Source organism: Spermophilus citellus, assembly GCF_964194105.1.
Source record: "Spermophilus citellus genome assembly, chromosome: 2".
In the NCBI taxonomy this organism is placed as follows: Eukaryota; Metazoa; Chordata; class Mammalia; order Rodentia; family Sciuridae; genus Spermophilus; species Spermophilus citellus.
The window spans coordinates 166,745,014-166,759,775 of record NC_138183.1 but is presented as its reverse complement, the minus strand read 5'-3'; the positions used below and the strand labels follow the sequence as shown (position 1 = coordinate 166,759,775).

General features: G+C 32.5%; 1 protein-coding gene across 2 annotated transcripts in view; it reads left to right on the top strand.

Annotated features, from left to right (window-relative positions):
* DYNC2H1 (dynein cytoplasmic 2 heavy chain 1) overlaps window positions 1-14,762 on the top strand; it is a 387,437-nt gene that overhangs the window by 11,021 nt on the left and 361,654 nt on the right. For both annotated transcript variants that reach the window (XM_081279719.1, XM_081279718.1), the window contains exons 7-13: window positions 567-701; window positions 821-934; window positions 1,048-1,159; window positions 1,506-1,630; window positions 6,305-6,480; window positions 8,652-8,847; window positions 13,353-13,448. In XM_081279719.1, the coding sequence (XP_081135845.1) occupies window positions 567-701; window positions 821-934; window positions 1,048-1,159; window positions 1,506-1,630; window positions 6,305-6,480; window positions 8,652-8,847; window positions 13,353-13,448 (954 nt within the window). The remainder of the gene's footprint in view (window positions 1-566; window positions 702-820; window positions 935-1,047; window positions 1,160-1,505; window positions 1,631-6,304; window positions 6,481-8,651; window positions 8,848-13,352; window positions 13,449-14,762) is intronic.

Genomic DNA, 14,762 nt, shown 5'->3' with positions numbered 1-14,762 from the left:
GCTATGTAGACAGAATTGTTGAAGATTTTTTTTAAGCAAAAAAAAATAATACATCATGAGTCTATGCTCATTTCCAACTCAAATGGAATATTTTAGTGTTTTACTTGATCTTTTTGATTGTTAGCAGATATTTTAAACTCAATACAGCAATATTTGTTTTTCATCTATGTGTTAACTATAAATAGTAAGGTTGGTAACACTGATTTCATAATTAGAAGTGCAGTTTGTTGCAGAATAATGAAAATTAGAAGTTGCTACTATTTTCAGAACAGATTCTTAAAAGTTCACTTAAATGAGCCTTAAACAGAATTTATAAATATCTAGATCTTATACATTTTCTCCAAACTTGAGCACTTGATTGATGTTTGTATGATGCTGTAATTATGTCTTTGAGCATCACTTTGATATTGATGAGTTGTAATTCTCAGGATTATGGTTTCAGATTTGTTCATTTCAGAGAACCTATTTTAAAGAAATTATTGCCTAATATATTTATATTTTAGACATATTTATACAGTTTTTTTTGATTTAAGTAAATTTTGTTGTTTTAATATTTTATGTTTTAGGTCTTGGCTGTTAGAACAATTCATGAGAAGCTTCTCTATTTTTTACCTGCCAGTGAAGAGAAAATTGTATGCCTGTCTCGAGTATTTGAACCTTTCACTGGCCTGAATCCTGTGCAATATAATCCATATACTGAGGTTGATTTTATATATATATATATATGTATATGTTTATATGTATATAATTTCCTGTTTTTGTTCTTTTTAAAGGTTGATTTTTAAAATATTAAATTTAACAATATTGTTAATTTGTTTAGCCTTTATGGAAAGCTGCAGTGTCTCAATATGAAAAAATTATTGCACCTGCAGAACAAAAAATAGCAGGAAAATTGAAAAATTATATTTCAGAAATTCAAGATAGCCCACAGCAGGTAAAATATTGAAATATTTTACTTTTAATGTTTTCCTTAAGTCATTTTAGGAGATATATGCATTTACTAAGTTGATCAATGGGGATGAACATACACTTACTTTGTTTTGTTAGCTTCTTCAAGCATTTCTGAAATATAAAGAGTTGGTGAAGCGTCCAACTATAAGCAAAGAATTGATGTTGGAAAGGGAAACTTTATTGGCAAGACTTGTGGACTCGGTTAAAGGTAAAGGTTTTCCACAGATTATAGTGTTTTCTTGAAAACATATTTTTGTAGACTACATTTTTCTTTATTGTATACCATTTAGGATTAACACTATCTATTCTGAACATTTTTATTTATGCTGAAGATTAATTTATTAATTTCTGTTATAAGTAACAGATTTTTTGAATTAACAGGTTATTTTCTTTTTCTGTTGATTACACTTGATTCATGATAAGGTCCTTGAGTGTAAGGACCAACTCTTACTGTTTTCTATACACAATATTTGACATAGTGCTTGGTACATTGAAAATATTTAGGAAATCTCTGTTAAGTTTGTGTAATCATTCATTTGATTTAATTTTTATAGATTTTCGATTAGACTTTGAGAATCGGTGTCGAGGAGTTCCTGGTGATGCATCTGGACCACTTTCAGGCAAAAATCTTTCAGAGGTTGTCAATAATATTGTTTGGGTTCGTCAGTTGGAATTGAAGGTATTTGTCTCAATAAAAGTTGAAGAATGCTTGTTAAGATGAAGTAACTTAAGGCATACATGTAGTAGGCTGTCTAAAACTGTAGCAATAACAATCCCTGTTTTCTGTGGTATATCTAATTTTCATGTGAAATGTTTGAAAGTGTGCAGAGATGATTCTAATGGTACTATTCTTTCTTTCTATAGAGACAATTGTCCAATCATTTATAATTCCAATTGCATTTGCTTCAGACAAGTGTCTTTAAAACATTATTCAAGAGAAGAGCATCCCTTACATAGCATTAAAAAATATGATTGCAAAATTTTTGTAGTCTAACTGCAAATATGTTTTTATTACTACATTACTTTAAGTTGAAAGTTAAAGAAAAGGTGAAAAGTAATTATAGTGACATCATTTTATAAATTTAGAGGGTATTTGAATATTATTCAAGTTGTCCTTAGATTATTGTAGACCTACTAATTAGTATATTGTATGGTGTCTTGCATTTGACTCATATAGTAAATATTAATTGAGTAGTTTATGATTAGGGGTAAAAGGACCTAATGTAATGTTATAAAAGCTAGTATTTTTTTAATAGAGTTTTTTTTTTCATTTTTAAGATTTGTTCTAATTAGTTATACATGACAGTAGAATGCATTTTGTCATACATAAATGGAGTGTAACTTCTCATTCTTCTGATTGTATATGATGTAGAATCACACCGGTTGTGTAATCATATATGTACATAGGGTAATAATGTCTGAGTCATTCTACTATCTTTCTTACCTTGATACCCCCTCCCCTGCCTTCATTCCCCTCTACCTAATCCAAAGTTCCTCTACCTGCCCCCTCCCGCCCCCCATTGTGAGTTAGCAACCACATATCAGAGAAAACATTTGGTCTTTGTTTTTTTGGGATTGGCTTATTTCTCTTAGCATGATATTGTCCAGTTCCATTCATTTACCTGCAAATGCCATAATTTCATTCTTCTTTAAGCCTGAGTAGTATTCCATTGTGTATATATATCACATTTTCTTTATCCATTTATCTGTTGAAGGACATCTAGGTTGATTCCATACTTTACTTTGGCTATTGTGAATTGAGCTGCTATAAACATTGATGTGGCTGCATTACTATAGTATGCTGATTTTAAGTCCTTTGAGTATAAACTGAGGAGTGGGATAACTGGGTCAAATGGTGATTTCATTCCAAGTTTTCTTTTTTTTTTTTTAATTGCTTTTATTTTTTAAATACATGACAGTGGAATGCATCATAATTCTTATTACACATATAGAACACAGTTTTTCATATCTCTGTATATAAAGTATGTTCACATCAATTCATGTCTTCATACATGTACTTTGGATAATGTTGTCCATCACATTCCACCATCATTGCTAACTCCCTCCCCGCTCCCTTCCCCTCTCATCCCTCTGCCCTATCTAGAGTTCCTCTATTCCTCCCATGCTCCCTCTCCCTACCCCACTATGATTCAGTCACCTTATATCAGAGAAAACATTCGCCATTTGTTTTTCTGGGACTGGCTAACTTCACTTAGCATTATCTTCTCCAACTGCATCCATTTACCTGAAAATGCCATGATTTTACTCTTTTATTGCTGAGTAATATTCCATTGTGTATATTTTTTAATCCATTCATCTACTGAAGGGCATTTAGGTTGGTTCCACAGTTTAGCTATTGTGAATTGTGCTGCTATAAACTTTGATGTAGCTGTGTCCCTGTAGTATGTATGCTGTTTTTAAGTCCTTTGGGTATAGACTGAGAAGAGGGATAGTTGGGTCAAATGGTGGTTCCATTCTCAGATTTCCAAGGAAATCTCCATACTGCTTTCCATATTGGTTGCACCAATTTGCAGTCCCACCAGCAATGTATGAGTGTGCCTTTTCCCCCATATCCTCGCTAACACTTATTGTTGTTTGTCTTCATAATAGCTGCCATACTGACTGGAGGGAAATGGTATCGTAGAATAGTTTTTGAGTTGCATTTCTCTAATTTCTAGAGATGATGAGCATTTTTTCATATATTTGTTGATTGATTGAATTTCCTCTTCTGAGAAGTGTCTGTTCATGTCCTTGGCCCATTTATTGATTGGGTTATTTGTTTTTTTGGTGCTTAGCTTTTTGAGTTCTTTATATACCCTAGTGATTAGTGCTCTATCTCATGTGTGAGGGGTAAAAACTTGCTTCCAAGATGTGGGCTCTCTATTCACCTCACAGATTATTTCTTTTGCTGAGAAGAAACTTTTTAGTTTGAGCCTATCCTATTTATTGATTCTTGGTTTTAATTCTTGCGCTATAGGAGTCTTGTTAAGGAAGTTGGGGCATAATCCCATATAATGAAGATTAGGGCCTACTTTTTTTCTATTAGACGGAGAGGCTCTGATTTAATTCCTAGGTCCTTGATCCACTTTGAGTTGAATTTTGTGTATGGTGAGAGATAGGGGCTTAATTTCATTTTGTTGCATATGGATTTCCAGCTTTCCCAGCACCATTTGTTGAAGAGGCTATCTTTTCTCCAATGCATGTTTTTGGGGCCTTTGTCTAATATGACATAATTATAATTTTGTGGGTTAGACTCTGTGTCCTCTATTCTGTACACTGGCCAGAGCAATTAGACAGACGAAAGAAATTAAAGGGATATGTATGGTAAAAGAAGAACTTGAATTAGCACTGTTTGCTGACAATATGATTCTATACCTAAAGACCCAAAAAAGCTCCATCAGAAAACTTCTAGAACTAGTAAATGAATTCAGCAAAGTTGCAAGTTATAAAATCAACACCCATAAATCAAAGGCACTTCTGTATATCAGTGACAGATCCTCTGAGAGGGAAATGAGGAAAACTACCCCATTTACAATAGCCTCAAAAAAAAAAAAAAACAAAAAATTGGGAATCAATGAAAGAGGTGAAAGAGATATACAATGAAAACTACAGAGCCCTAAAGAAAGAAATCAAAGAAGACCTTAGAAGATGGAAAGATCTACCTTGCTCTTGGATAGGCAGAATTAATATTATCAAAATGACCATACTACCAAAAGCACTATCCAGATATAATGCAATTCCGATCAAAATCCCAATGACATTCCTCATAGAAATAGAAAAAGCAATCATGACATTCATCTGGAAAAATAAGAGACCCAGAATAACTAAAGCAATCCTTAGCAGGAAGAGTGAAGCAGGTGGCATCACTATACCAGACCTTAAACTATAGTACAGATCAATAGTAACAAAAACAGCATGGTACTGGCAACAAAACAGACCCATAGACCAGTGATACAGAATAGAGGACACAGAAACTAATCATTCCAAGTTTTCTGAGGAATCTTCATACTGCTTTCCATAATGGTTGCACCAGTTTGTTTTCCCACCAGCAATGTATGGGTATACCTTTTCCCCCACATCCTCATTAACATTTATTGTTACTTGTATGCTTGATAATTGCCATTCTGATGGGAGTGAGATGAAATCTCAATGTAGTTGTAATTTGCATTTTTCTAGTTGCAAGTGATGTTGAACATTTAAAAAAATACTTTTTAGTTGTTGGACCTTTATTTTATTTATTTATATGCGGTGATGAGAATTAAACCCAGTATCTCACACATGCTAGATAAGCGCTCTGCCACTGAGCTACAACTTCAACCTGATGTTGAACATTTTTTCATAAGTATATTGACTGATTGAATTTCTTCTTCTGTGAAGTGTCTGTTCAGTTCCTTAGCCCATTTATTGATTAGATTATTATTATTATTATTTTTTTTGGTGTTGAGTTTTTTGAGTTCTTTATATATCCTGGAGATTAATGCTCTATCTGAGGTGCATGTGGTAAAGATTTTCTCCCATTCTGTTGGCTCTTTCTTCATGTTATTGATTGTTTCTTTTGATGAGAAAAAGCTTTCTTTGATTTTACCTCTTTTGCATTAGGAATCTTATTAAGGAAGTCATGGTGATGATTTGGGCCTACTTTTTCTTCTATTAGATACAGGGTCTCTGTTCTAGTGCCTGTGAACCCAGGGCTTTGTGCATGGGCCTACCAAATGAGCTATATCCCCAGCCTGTGTTTAAGTCTTTGATCCACTTTGACTTGAATTTTGTGCAGGCGCTGAACTATAGGATTCAGTTTCAATCTGTTACATATGGATTTCCAGTTTTCCCAGCACCGTTTGTTGAAGAGGCTGTCTTCTCCAATGAATGTTTTTGGCAAGCTAGCATTTTTGATAGTACTACTTATTCAAGTTTATATGTTGATGTTTCATTTTCTGGAATATTCTGCTTGATTCTGTCAAGTCAGCTTTCCAGAGTGCTACAATAATCTTGTATAGCTATGGAGGAAAGGTAAATGCCATAATTTAAATGCTTTAATAAAAGCTAATAAATAATGCTCTAATAAATAAAAAATACTCTAATAGCATAAAAATATTTTGACTTTCCTTTATTTTACCCTTCAAATTCTGACTTGAATGGGCTATCCTCTTGTGTTTTGGTTATAAGGTTGTATCGTTCAGAAGTATGGTAGGATTGATATTCTTATGTTCTCTGACAAATGTTTTGTTTTAGTGTTTACAGATGAAAGGGAAACTGATTTCTGAATCACAGATCAGAGAAGTGAGCTCCTTATTTTATGCTAATTTTGTTAGGATATAAATGATACATAGTCTCTGTAATTTGACTTTTTAAGGTAGATGATACTATCAAGATTGCAGAGGCTCTTTTGTCTGACCTGTCAGGATTTCGATCTTTCCATCGAAGTGCTGAAGATCTCTTAGACCAGTTTAAACTATATGAACAAGAACAATTTGATGATTGGTCCAGGGAAATTCAGTCAGGTTTGTCTGATTCCAGATCTGGTCTGTGGTAAGTATAAATATACTAAACTGTAAAATCTAAAACCATATATCATTGATTCAAACAGCAAGATGGAGTTAATCCATTAGCCTTTTCCTGTTCTTAATTTTGATGTTCTTTTAATTTCTTTTGTTAGAAGATTGGAAACTTTGATGATATAATTTAGTTTGACCACCTGCTTTCCATTTGTTTCTAATGTCTTTTCTCTAGAATTGCAAATTCCTGTTTGGGAATTAGCTTTCTCTCTCCTTTTTTCCCCATTGTTTCATATATACTTTTCTTCCCTTTTGGCACTAATATTGCATATGCACTGTGTGCATACACACACATTGTCTTTAAACTGTAAATAACATTTTTATCATTATATTTTTTTGCGGTATTGGGGATTGAACACAGGGATATTTAACCAATGAGCTACATCCCCAGCCCTTTTTTAAAAAAATTTATTTTTAAGTTTTGAGACAGATTGTTGCTAAACTGATGAAGCTGCCTTGGACTTGCAATTCTTTTGTCTCAGTCTCCTAGGTTAACAGGGACCACAGGAACTTGCCCCATGCCTGACCACATCTTTTTTTTTTTTTTTTTTTTAAATATTTTTTCAGTTGTTGATGGACCTTTATTTTATTTATTCTTATGTGGTGCTGAAAATTGAACCCAGTGCCACACACATGCTAGGCAAGTTTTCTACCATTGAGCCACAACCCCAGCCCTGGATCACATCTTTTTAAAAGTAACTCTGTGCTGGGAATGTAGCTCAGTTGTAGAGCACTTGTATAACATGCATGAGGGTTCAATCCCTAGTAGTCCAAAAAAGTTAAAAATAAAAATGAAATGAAAAATAAAAGTAACTTTATCCACAATATAAAATTTTGTTTATTTCATCTATACCGATACAGAGGATAATTTGGCCAAAAGTGGTGCTTCTTAAATTAAATTATTTTTTTTCTTTTCTAAAAATTCTGACTCTACAGGAATATTGTAGGAACCAAAGGGTTCTAGGGCATAATGGTTACAACTTGGTGGTAATTTAACTTTTTCCCTTCATAATTTGAGCCTAAAACATGAGAATTTCTTTAATCCTCCCCTCCCCCTGCAAAGTGTTTCTTCAGTCAACTAATTTGGGAATATTTGCATAGTTTTATTAACTGTAGTTCTAGTGGTGATCCATTCTGTATGGTAACCTACCAAGGATCTGAAATCTGCTGTAGAAAAGCTTGTTTAACTTTTTTCAAACTATTTCTTATTTGGTAATGAAACTCCTCTTCTCCTGCCTTTATTTTGGTGTTAAATCTGTATTGTCCCATGGAATCATCTGCATGTTGTTGAACACATTTTTGAAATGCTGATTTGTACAAACTAATTTTGAAGATCAATCCTGAATACAGACAGAAAGAATCACTATTATAGTTTTCTGACAGGCTTTCTGTGTGTAAAGCAAAATTTGGTTTAACTCATCATTTTAAAAATAAGTATCTACTTTGTATTATACTTTGTTGCGTCTGATGTTAATTAGGGGGAATAGATTTCTTCTTTGCTTTTCAAAAGTATGTTACTTTTTTAAGACTTGCAAGTTTTCCTAATTATTTGTGAAAGAATATGCATTATATAAATCTACTTCTAAAAGAAAGATCATGAAAACATAATACCTTATGTTTAATTTAACTCATCATTTTCACAATTCCATGATGACTTGAGTACTCACAAGTAATATTTGCCACAGACAAAAGATAATTCTTAGTGAAACAATGGGTAGAAGAATGAAACATTTAAATGTCTGTACTCTTACTATTTAGATTTATTTTATCATTGATCCTTTAATAAAAGTATTAAAGAAGAAAGTAGACCATTAAAAAAAATACAAGTTACCCTTAGAGAATAAATAAAAACCTTTCTTTAATTGTAGATACGTCATTTTTGAGTCTTAGTTGACTGTTAAGGGATGGATTTTTCTGACTTTAAACTTTAATATTTGAAATATTAAAGTGATGATATATTTTGGATTTTATACTTTATTTCCAAAATCTGGATTGATAGTGTGTGAAAAACAAACATACAACCTGTAATTAAAAAGTTTTTTTTTAACTTTACTACTAGACTTACAGAGAAGTAAAACCTATTGTGTATTTCATTAGTCAAGAGTGAGAACATGAAACTTAAAAGATTATTCCTTTTTTTTGTAGTATTGAGGCTAATAGTCGAATTATGGAATTGGATCCTAGCGATGGATCATTGAAAGTGCATTATTCCGATCGTTTGGTGATTCTTCTAAGAGAAGTTCGTCAGCTTTCTGCCCTTGGCTTTGTTATTCCTGCCAAAATACAGCAAGTTGCGAACATTGCACAGAAATTCTGCAAGCAAGCAATTATTCTTAAACAAGTAGGAAATTATGTTTTTGAAAGCATGGCTATTCTCTGAGTTCATTGTATTAAACTAGAATGCAATAAAGTCTTTATTTTCTACTTTTGATTTTTTTAGGTTAATTGAATAGCATTATTAACTTGTGAAATTATGGCTTGCTAAATGATTATTTTACACAATTTGCTTTATAACCTATATAGGAATTTATTAATTTAATTTTTTCTTCTTTTCATTCTAAAAACATTTAGAAAAAAAGAATATTGTTATTTTTCCCTCTTTTTTTATGTTATTTGCAAAATTTTTAAAGGACCTTCCAAGTAGAGTCCTCTGATTGCCTTCTGGGGGCAGATTATTGGAGAATTCTCAGGTTAATAGATTGTTCTTTGTTTCTAGCCATTTCCTTAGCACCATCATGTCATTTACATGTTTAAGATCAATATTATCACCTCATTGTCTGTCTCCTCAGCATGACAGATGAGGCCTTTCTTAATCACATCCCAACTAACTTATTAGTTTGGCACTGCCTATATTCTCCCCTATTGTGTATTCTATGTGTGTTAGTCAACTTCTGTCATTATGACAAATACCTGAGATAATTAATACATACAGAGAAAAGGTTTGTTTTGGCTCATAGTTTGAAAGTTCCAGTCTATGATTGGTTGGTTCCTAGCTTTTGGGCCTGTGGTGTGGCAGCATATCATGGTGGGAACATGTGGTGGAGCAAAACTACTTACCTCATGACCTTAAAGCAAAAAAGATAGCGGGGACATAGCAAGGGCATCACATAGTTCCCTTCAATGGCATACTCTTATTTACCTAAAGACCTCCCACTGGTCCCCACCTTTTAAAGAATCTACTATTTCCCAGTAGTACCTTTCAGGGGACCAAACCTTTAAGACATGGAGCTTTGGGGGGCATTTAAATCTAAATGTAGTACTATACTTTGTTAATATGAAACTTGGCCTTTCTCTGAGCATGTTTCCATGCACTAAAATCTGTCCTCTCTGATTGAAAAACCCAGTATCATTGTTCAGTTTCCAACTTAAGTTACTTTCTCTATTGTGTGTTCTTTTAGTTGATTGTTTAATATTCTCTGTTATATTGTTTAATATTCTGATATGAAAATCATTTTATAGTACTTACATTGTATTGTTTTTTTTTCATTTTTTCTTTCACTTGATTAATAGCTGTTAGAGTGTAGAAAAATTATCTAGAAGGCAGGAGCAATATCTTGGGTTTTGACCTTTCTTTTGTTCTTTTATTCAACAAAATTCACTGAGCACCTGCTCTGCTAGTTATTGTGTAATGAGAAATGAATAGATAACTATCATAGACTGACACAGGATTTCTCACCTCTGCACTTTTAATGATTTGGAACAATTTTTTTTTTCCCTGGGAAATGTTCTCTGCATTGTGGAATGTTTAGCAGTACCCCTGGCCTGTACTCAGTATATTCCAATGTATCTGCTTAGTCCTGATAATAAAAGCTATGTCTAGACATTGGCAAATGTCCTCTAGGGTATAAATCAGCTGCAGTTGAGGTTAACTGGTCTAGAGAGAGAGAATGAATTAAACTTTGAATGCTCATTTAATTAGGCTTTGTGATAGATCTGTAGCCATTTCCTATAGTTTTATTTAACATATTAAGTAGAAATTTCCAGAAATAAGCAATTTTTAAGCTTTAAATTTTATATTATTCTGTGTAGGATGATGAAATCTGCCATCGTACTTCTTCCTGTCCAAGATCGAATCATCCCTTTATCCAGTGTCCATTCTGTAAATGCTACCACCCTGTAGAATTCATCTCTGTTATCAGTTCTGATCACTCATGGTGTTCCAATGCTTGCATTCAGCTAACCTTTATTTTGGTTAGTAATGGGCCCAAAGCAAAAGGATAATGATGCTAGCAATTTGGATGTACCAAAGAGAATCTGTAAAGTGCTAACTTTAAGTGAAAGTTCTCAACCTAATAAGGAAAGAAAAAAAATTATGTGCTAAGGTTGATAAGATATATAGTAGAGGATTAATCTTTTATGCAGAAATTTTGAAGAAGGAAAAAGAAATTTGTGCTAATTTTGTTGTCACACATCAAGTTGCAGAATTTATGGCCACGATATGTGATAAGTACTTAGTTAATATAGAAAAGTCATTAAATTATTTGAGTTCAGAAGTATCTGCAGTTTCAGATATTCACTGGGGGTCTTGGGACATATCTCTTGTATATAAAGGGGGACCTACTATATTTCAGTTAATTCTCTGATTTATTACTTACATAATTAAAGATCACATGTATAAAAATTACATGTAGTTAGTAAGTTATAAATCTAGAATTTTATACCAAGTCTTTCTGACTCCAAAGCCCATATTTATTTAATTATAGCCCAGTTATGTGAACAAGCAGACACACAATATTCAATGTATTTTAAATACTATATTATATATGTTCAAAGTTCTGTGAATGCATAGAGGGGGAAATATTCAATTCTTTTCCTGGACAGGCATAGAAGTAGTATGAGTTAAGTCTTTGCAGAGAATTGATGGTTGTTGTGAATTTTGAAGAGCATTCACATAATCTCAGTTATGCAAGGGAATGTGTGATGATTTTGTTGGAGTGATTACTTAAGCAAAAGCAAAGAGGCTTGCCACTTTTGTTTCTTAAGTATTTGGTCTGTCACAGTATGGCTCAACAAATGAGTGAATGGTCATATAGTATTTATATTTACCTTTGGAAGAACAACTCAGGAAATGTATTTCTGTATACCTTTATTTATGAGCAGATATATTTAGCTAGAGTGAGGAGTATGAAGTAGAATGTTGGAGAGAGAGCAGTATGGTCAGATTGTTGAATTATTATATATTCTCTTGCTTCTTGTATTCTGATTGTGCTTTTTCTGGGCTTAAATTTTTATTTTATTTTTTGGTACTAGGTGTTGAGCCCAGGACCTTGTGTGTGCTCTGCCACTGAACTATTTTCCTAGCCTGGGCCTACGTTTGTGGTTCCAAATGAGTAGAGTGGGTATTCTTCACCAAATAAAGTATATTTTTCATTGCATATCAGTGTGAAGAAGAGGATGTTTTAAAATTATTTATTTTTTTAAGCACATACTCTGTGCCAAGAATTTTGTGAGGTGTTGGAATACAAAAATTAAGACAATATCTCCTTAGACTCCTCATACTCACTGCAGGCTATCATCTTTATCTTATTCCTTGAACCTTTTCTTTTTCTCTCAACAGGGTTGACAATGTCTTTTGTCCACCACTGTACCTTGTAGGTATCTCAATTTGTTGATTCTTTTTTTAACTCAACAAGTGTTTAATGTTTGCAATCAGATTGGCACTGTTCTTAGAGCCGTCATTCCAGTAGGAGACACAGATAGCAAACACATAGCTAAGTAATACAACTCTGGGGAATGATAAGTACTTTGAAAAAAGATAAAACCTAGTAAAGAGATAGTAACAAAGACAGCTATTTTATATAGAGTGCACATGGCCAACATCAATGAAGAAGTAACATTTGAGAAGAGACATGACATAAAGTGAGCAAAAGAACCCTGCAAATGTGTTTAGGAATACTGTTCCAGTCAGAGGGAATGATACAGGCAAAATTTCTTAGGGAAGCCTTAGTTGGTAGGACAGAATAATAAATAATAAGACTACCTTTGTTGCAGTACAATGAGAGAGAGGTTTGTGGTGGAACTAGGGTTGGTTTATGTGGAATCTTATATGCTGGGTAAAGGCATGGGTTTTGCATTTGATCATTTTTTATTGGGAAATCATTGGAAGGTTTTTAATAAGAGTTTTGGAATTATGGATTTTATTTTCAACGGTATTGGATGTCATTAAGTTTTGAGTAGGCAAGAAGTGTGATACATGTTTAAGAAAGATTATTCTGGATGCTTTGAATGAACTATCAGAGGCCGTATTTGGCCAAGGAAACTAATTTGAAGACTGTTTTACCAAGAGATGAGGGTGAATAAATTAGAGGGGGATTGATAGAGGTGGTGTGAGGTGGTTGGATTCAAGATATATTTTGAATGTATAGGTAATAGGATGTTGTTGATGTGGAATGGAAGAGAATAAAAACAATATATGTATAAAAACAATACATGTATAAATATATATATATATAAATAATTATAAATGTCTAAATAATTATACGTACTGAAAAAGGAGGGAGCAGGTTTGGAGAGGTATAGGAGTTAAGAATTTGATTTTTTAGCATTTGACATGCCTCACTGGTCCTTTACTCTATGAGACTGTTAACTGTTTGATTCCTGGGAACTGGTTTTATTTTTGTTTAATCAGCCTCAGGACATGAGTTGGCACATTATAAGAACTTAGCTTATGTTCATTGATTGTGTATATTACTTTATAAATAAATCCTATATTGATATAAAAACTTATTTTTGGTTTAATCTTATGGTTGAAAAGCTATAATTTCCATCTTAAAAATGGAGAAAAATTAAAACTAAAAAATTTGTCACTTATTTTCAATTATTGTTAACTAAAGTTTTATTTTGTAGGTGGCACATTTTTATAATTCTATTGATCAACAAATGATTCAGAGTCAAAGGCCAATGATGTTACAATCGGCCTTAGCATTTGAACAGATAATTAAGGTAGGTCTACTTTTTATGTTTTATAATTTAGATTTTACATGTGAAGTGATTCTTATTTCTTGGTTTTCAGTGGAGTCACTGAAATCCTTTCCCAGTGGAGTCACACAGGGAGTGTTAAATTCCCTCAGCAACAAGTTATAATATATGTGAAATGTTTTTACTAGGGAAAGTCATTAACGACTCACTCAGGTTTATATTGGGAGCCGGTCACATAGGCATTTTCTGCCTAGTATATACCAAACTACTAGACTCCTAGAAGACAAGCAACTATTTAGCATAAACCATGTTGTTTGGGTATCATTCAATCAGTTAAGGTGGTGGGACTCTTTTAGAAATCTAAGTTCCCAAACCCTGCTAGCTAATGGTCAATCTTTTAAGGAGTCCTTTTGAATGAGTCAAACTTACTATCTTAAGTCAGACTTATGGATCTTAACTCTTTTCTGCACATAAGTCTCAGGCTAAAAATTTACTGACAACTATATAATTCATATTGTAGATGTTTTAAATCTTTTTTAAAATAAATTTGTTTTGAATAACACGAGTTTAATGGAAAGTTTAAGAATATAGGTAAACAACAAAAAAGCCTAATAGATGGTCATTTTTTAACAGTTTGTATATATCCTTTTAAATTTCTTTTGCTATGTATACCTTTATAAGTATATTTTTTGAATAGGGAATCATTTCTTATTATTTTTAACCTTTTTTCACTTAATACACAATATTTTAATGTTTCATTTATAATGTGAAATAACATTTCGCTTATTTTGTTGTTGTAACTTTTTCTTCTCTAATAAATATATTCAAAATTAACATCTGTTGATATTTCTGAAAACTTATTTTCTGAACTTGCCTTCTGAGAAATAAATATATGTGTATGTTAAATGAGACATAATAGTGGACAAAGCTAAGATATGAGTAGAATGGAAAGAATACTAAGGTTCTTTATAAAGCTTTGGCCACTTGTTATATTGTAGAATTTCAGAAGGCAGGGACTTGATATATTTTCATACTCTGTAGCAATAGAACAGTAAGTGGTATGCAGTAATTACTCAATAAATGCTTTTTAAACTGATTCACAGAAGATTCTATTGACTTTATTATAACTATTTAGTTTCATTCATTCATCAGCTATTATATTTCAGGGACTTACTCTGCATTCCCATTTATCACTTAAAGTATAGAAACCTTACTTTTCTGTAGGTCTCTTTACTCTCTTATATATATTTGTCTTAAGTATTTGCTTTAGTTAACATTATAAGATTTAAGGAACTTACGGGAAGGATAGTTTGTGTGTGTGTGTGTGTGTGTGTGTAT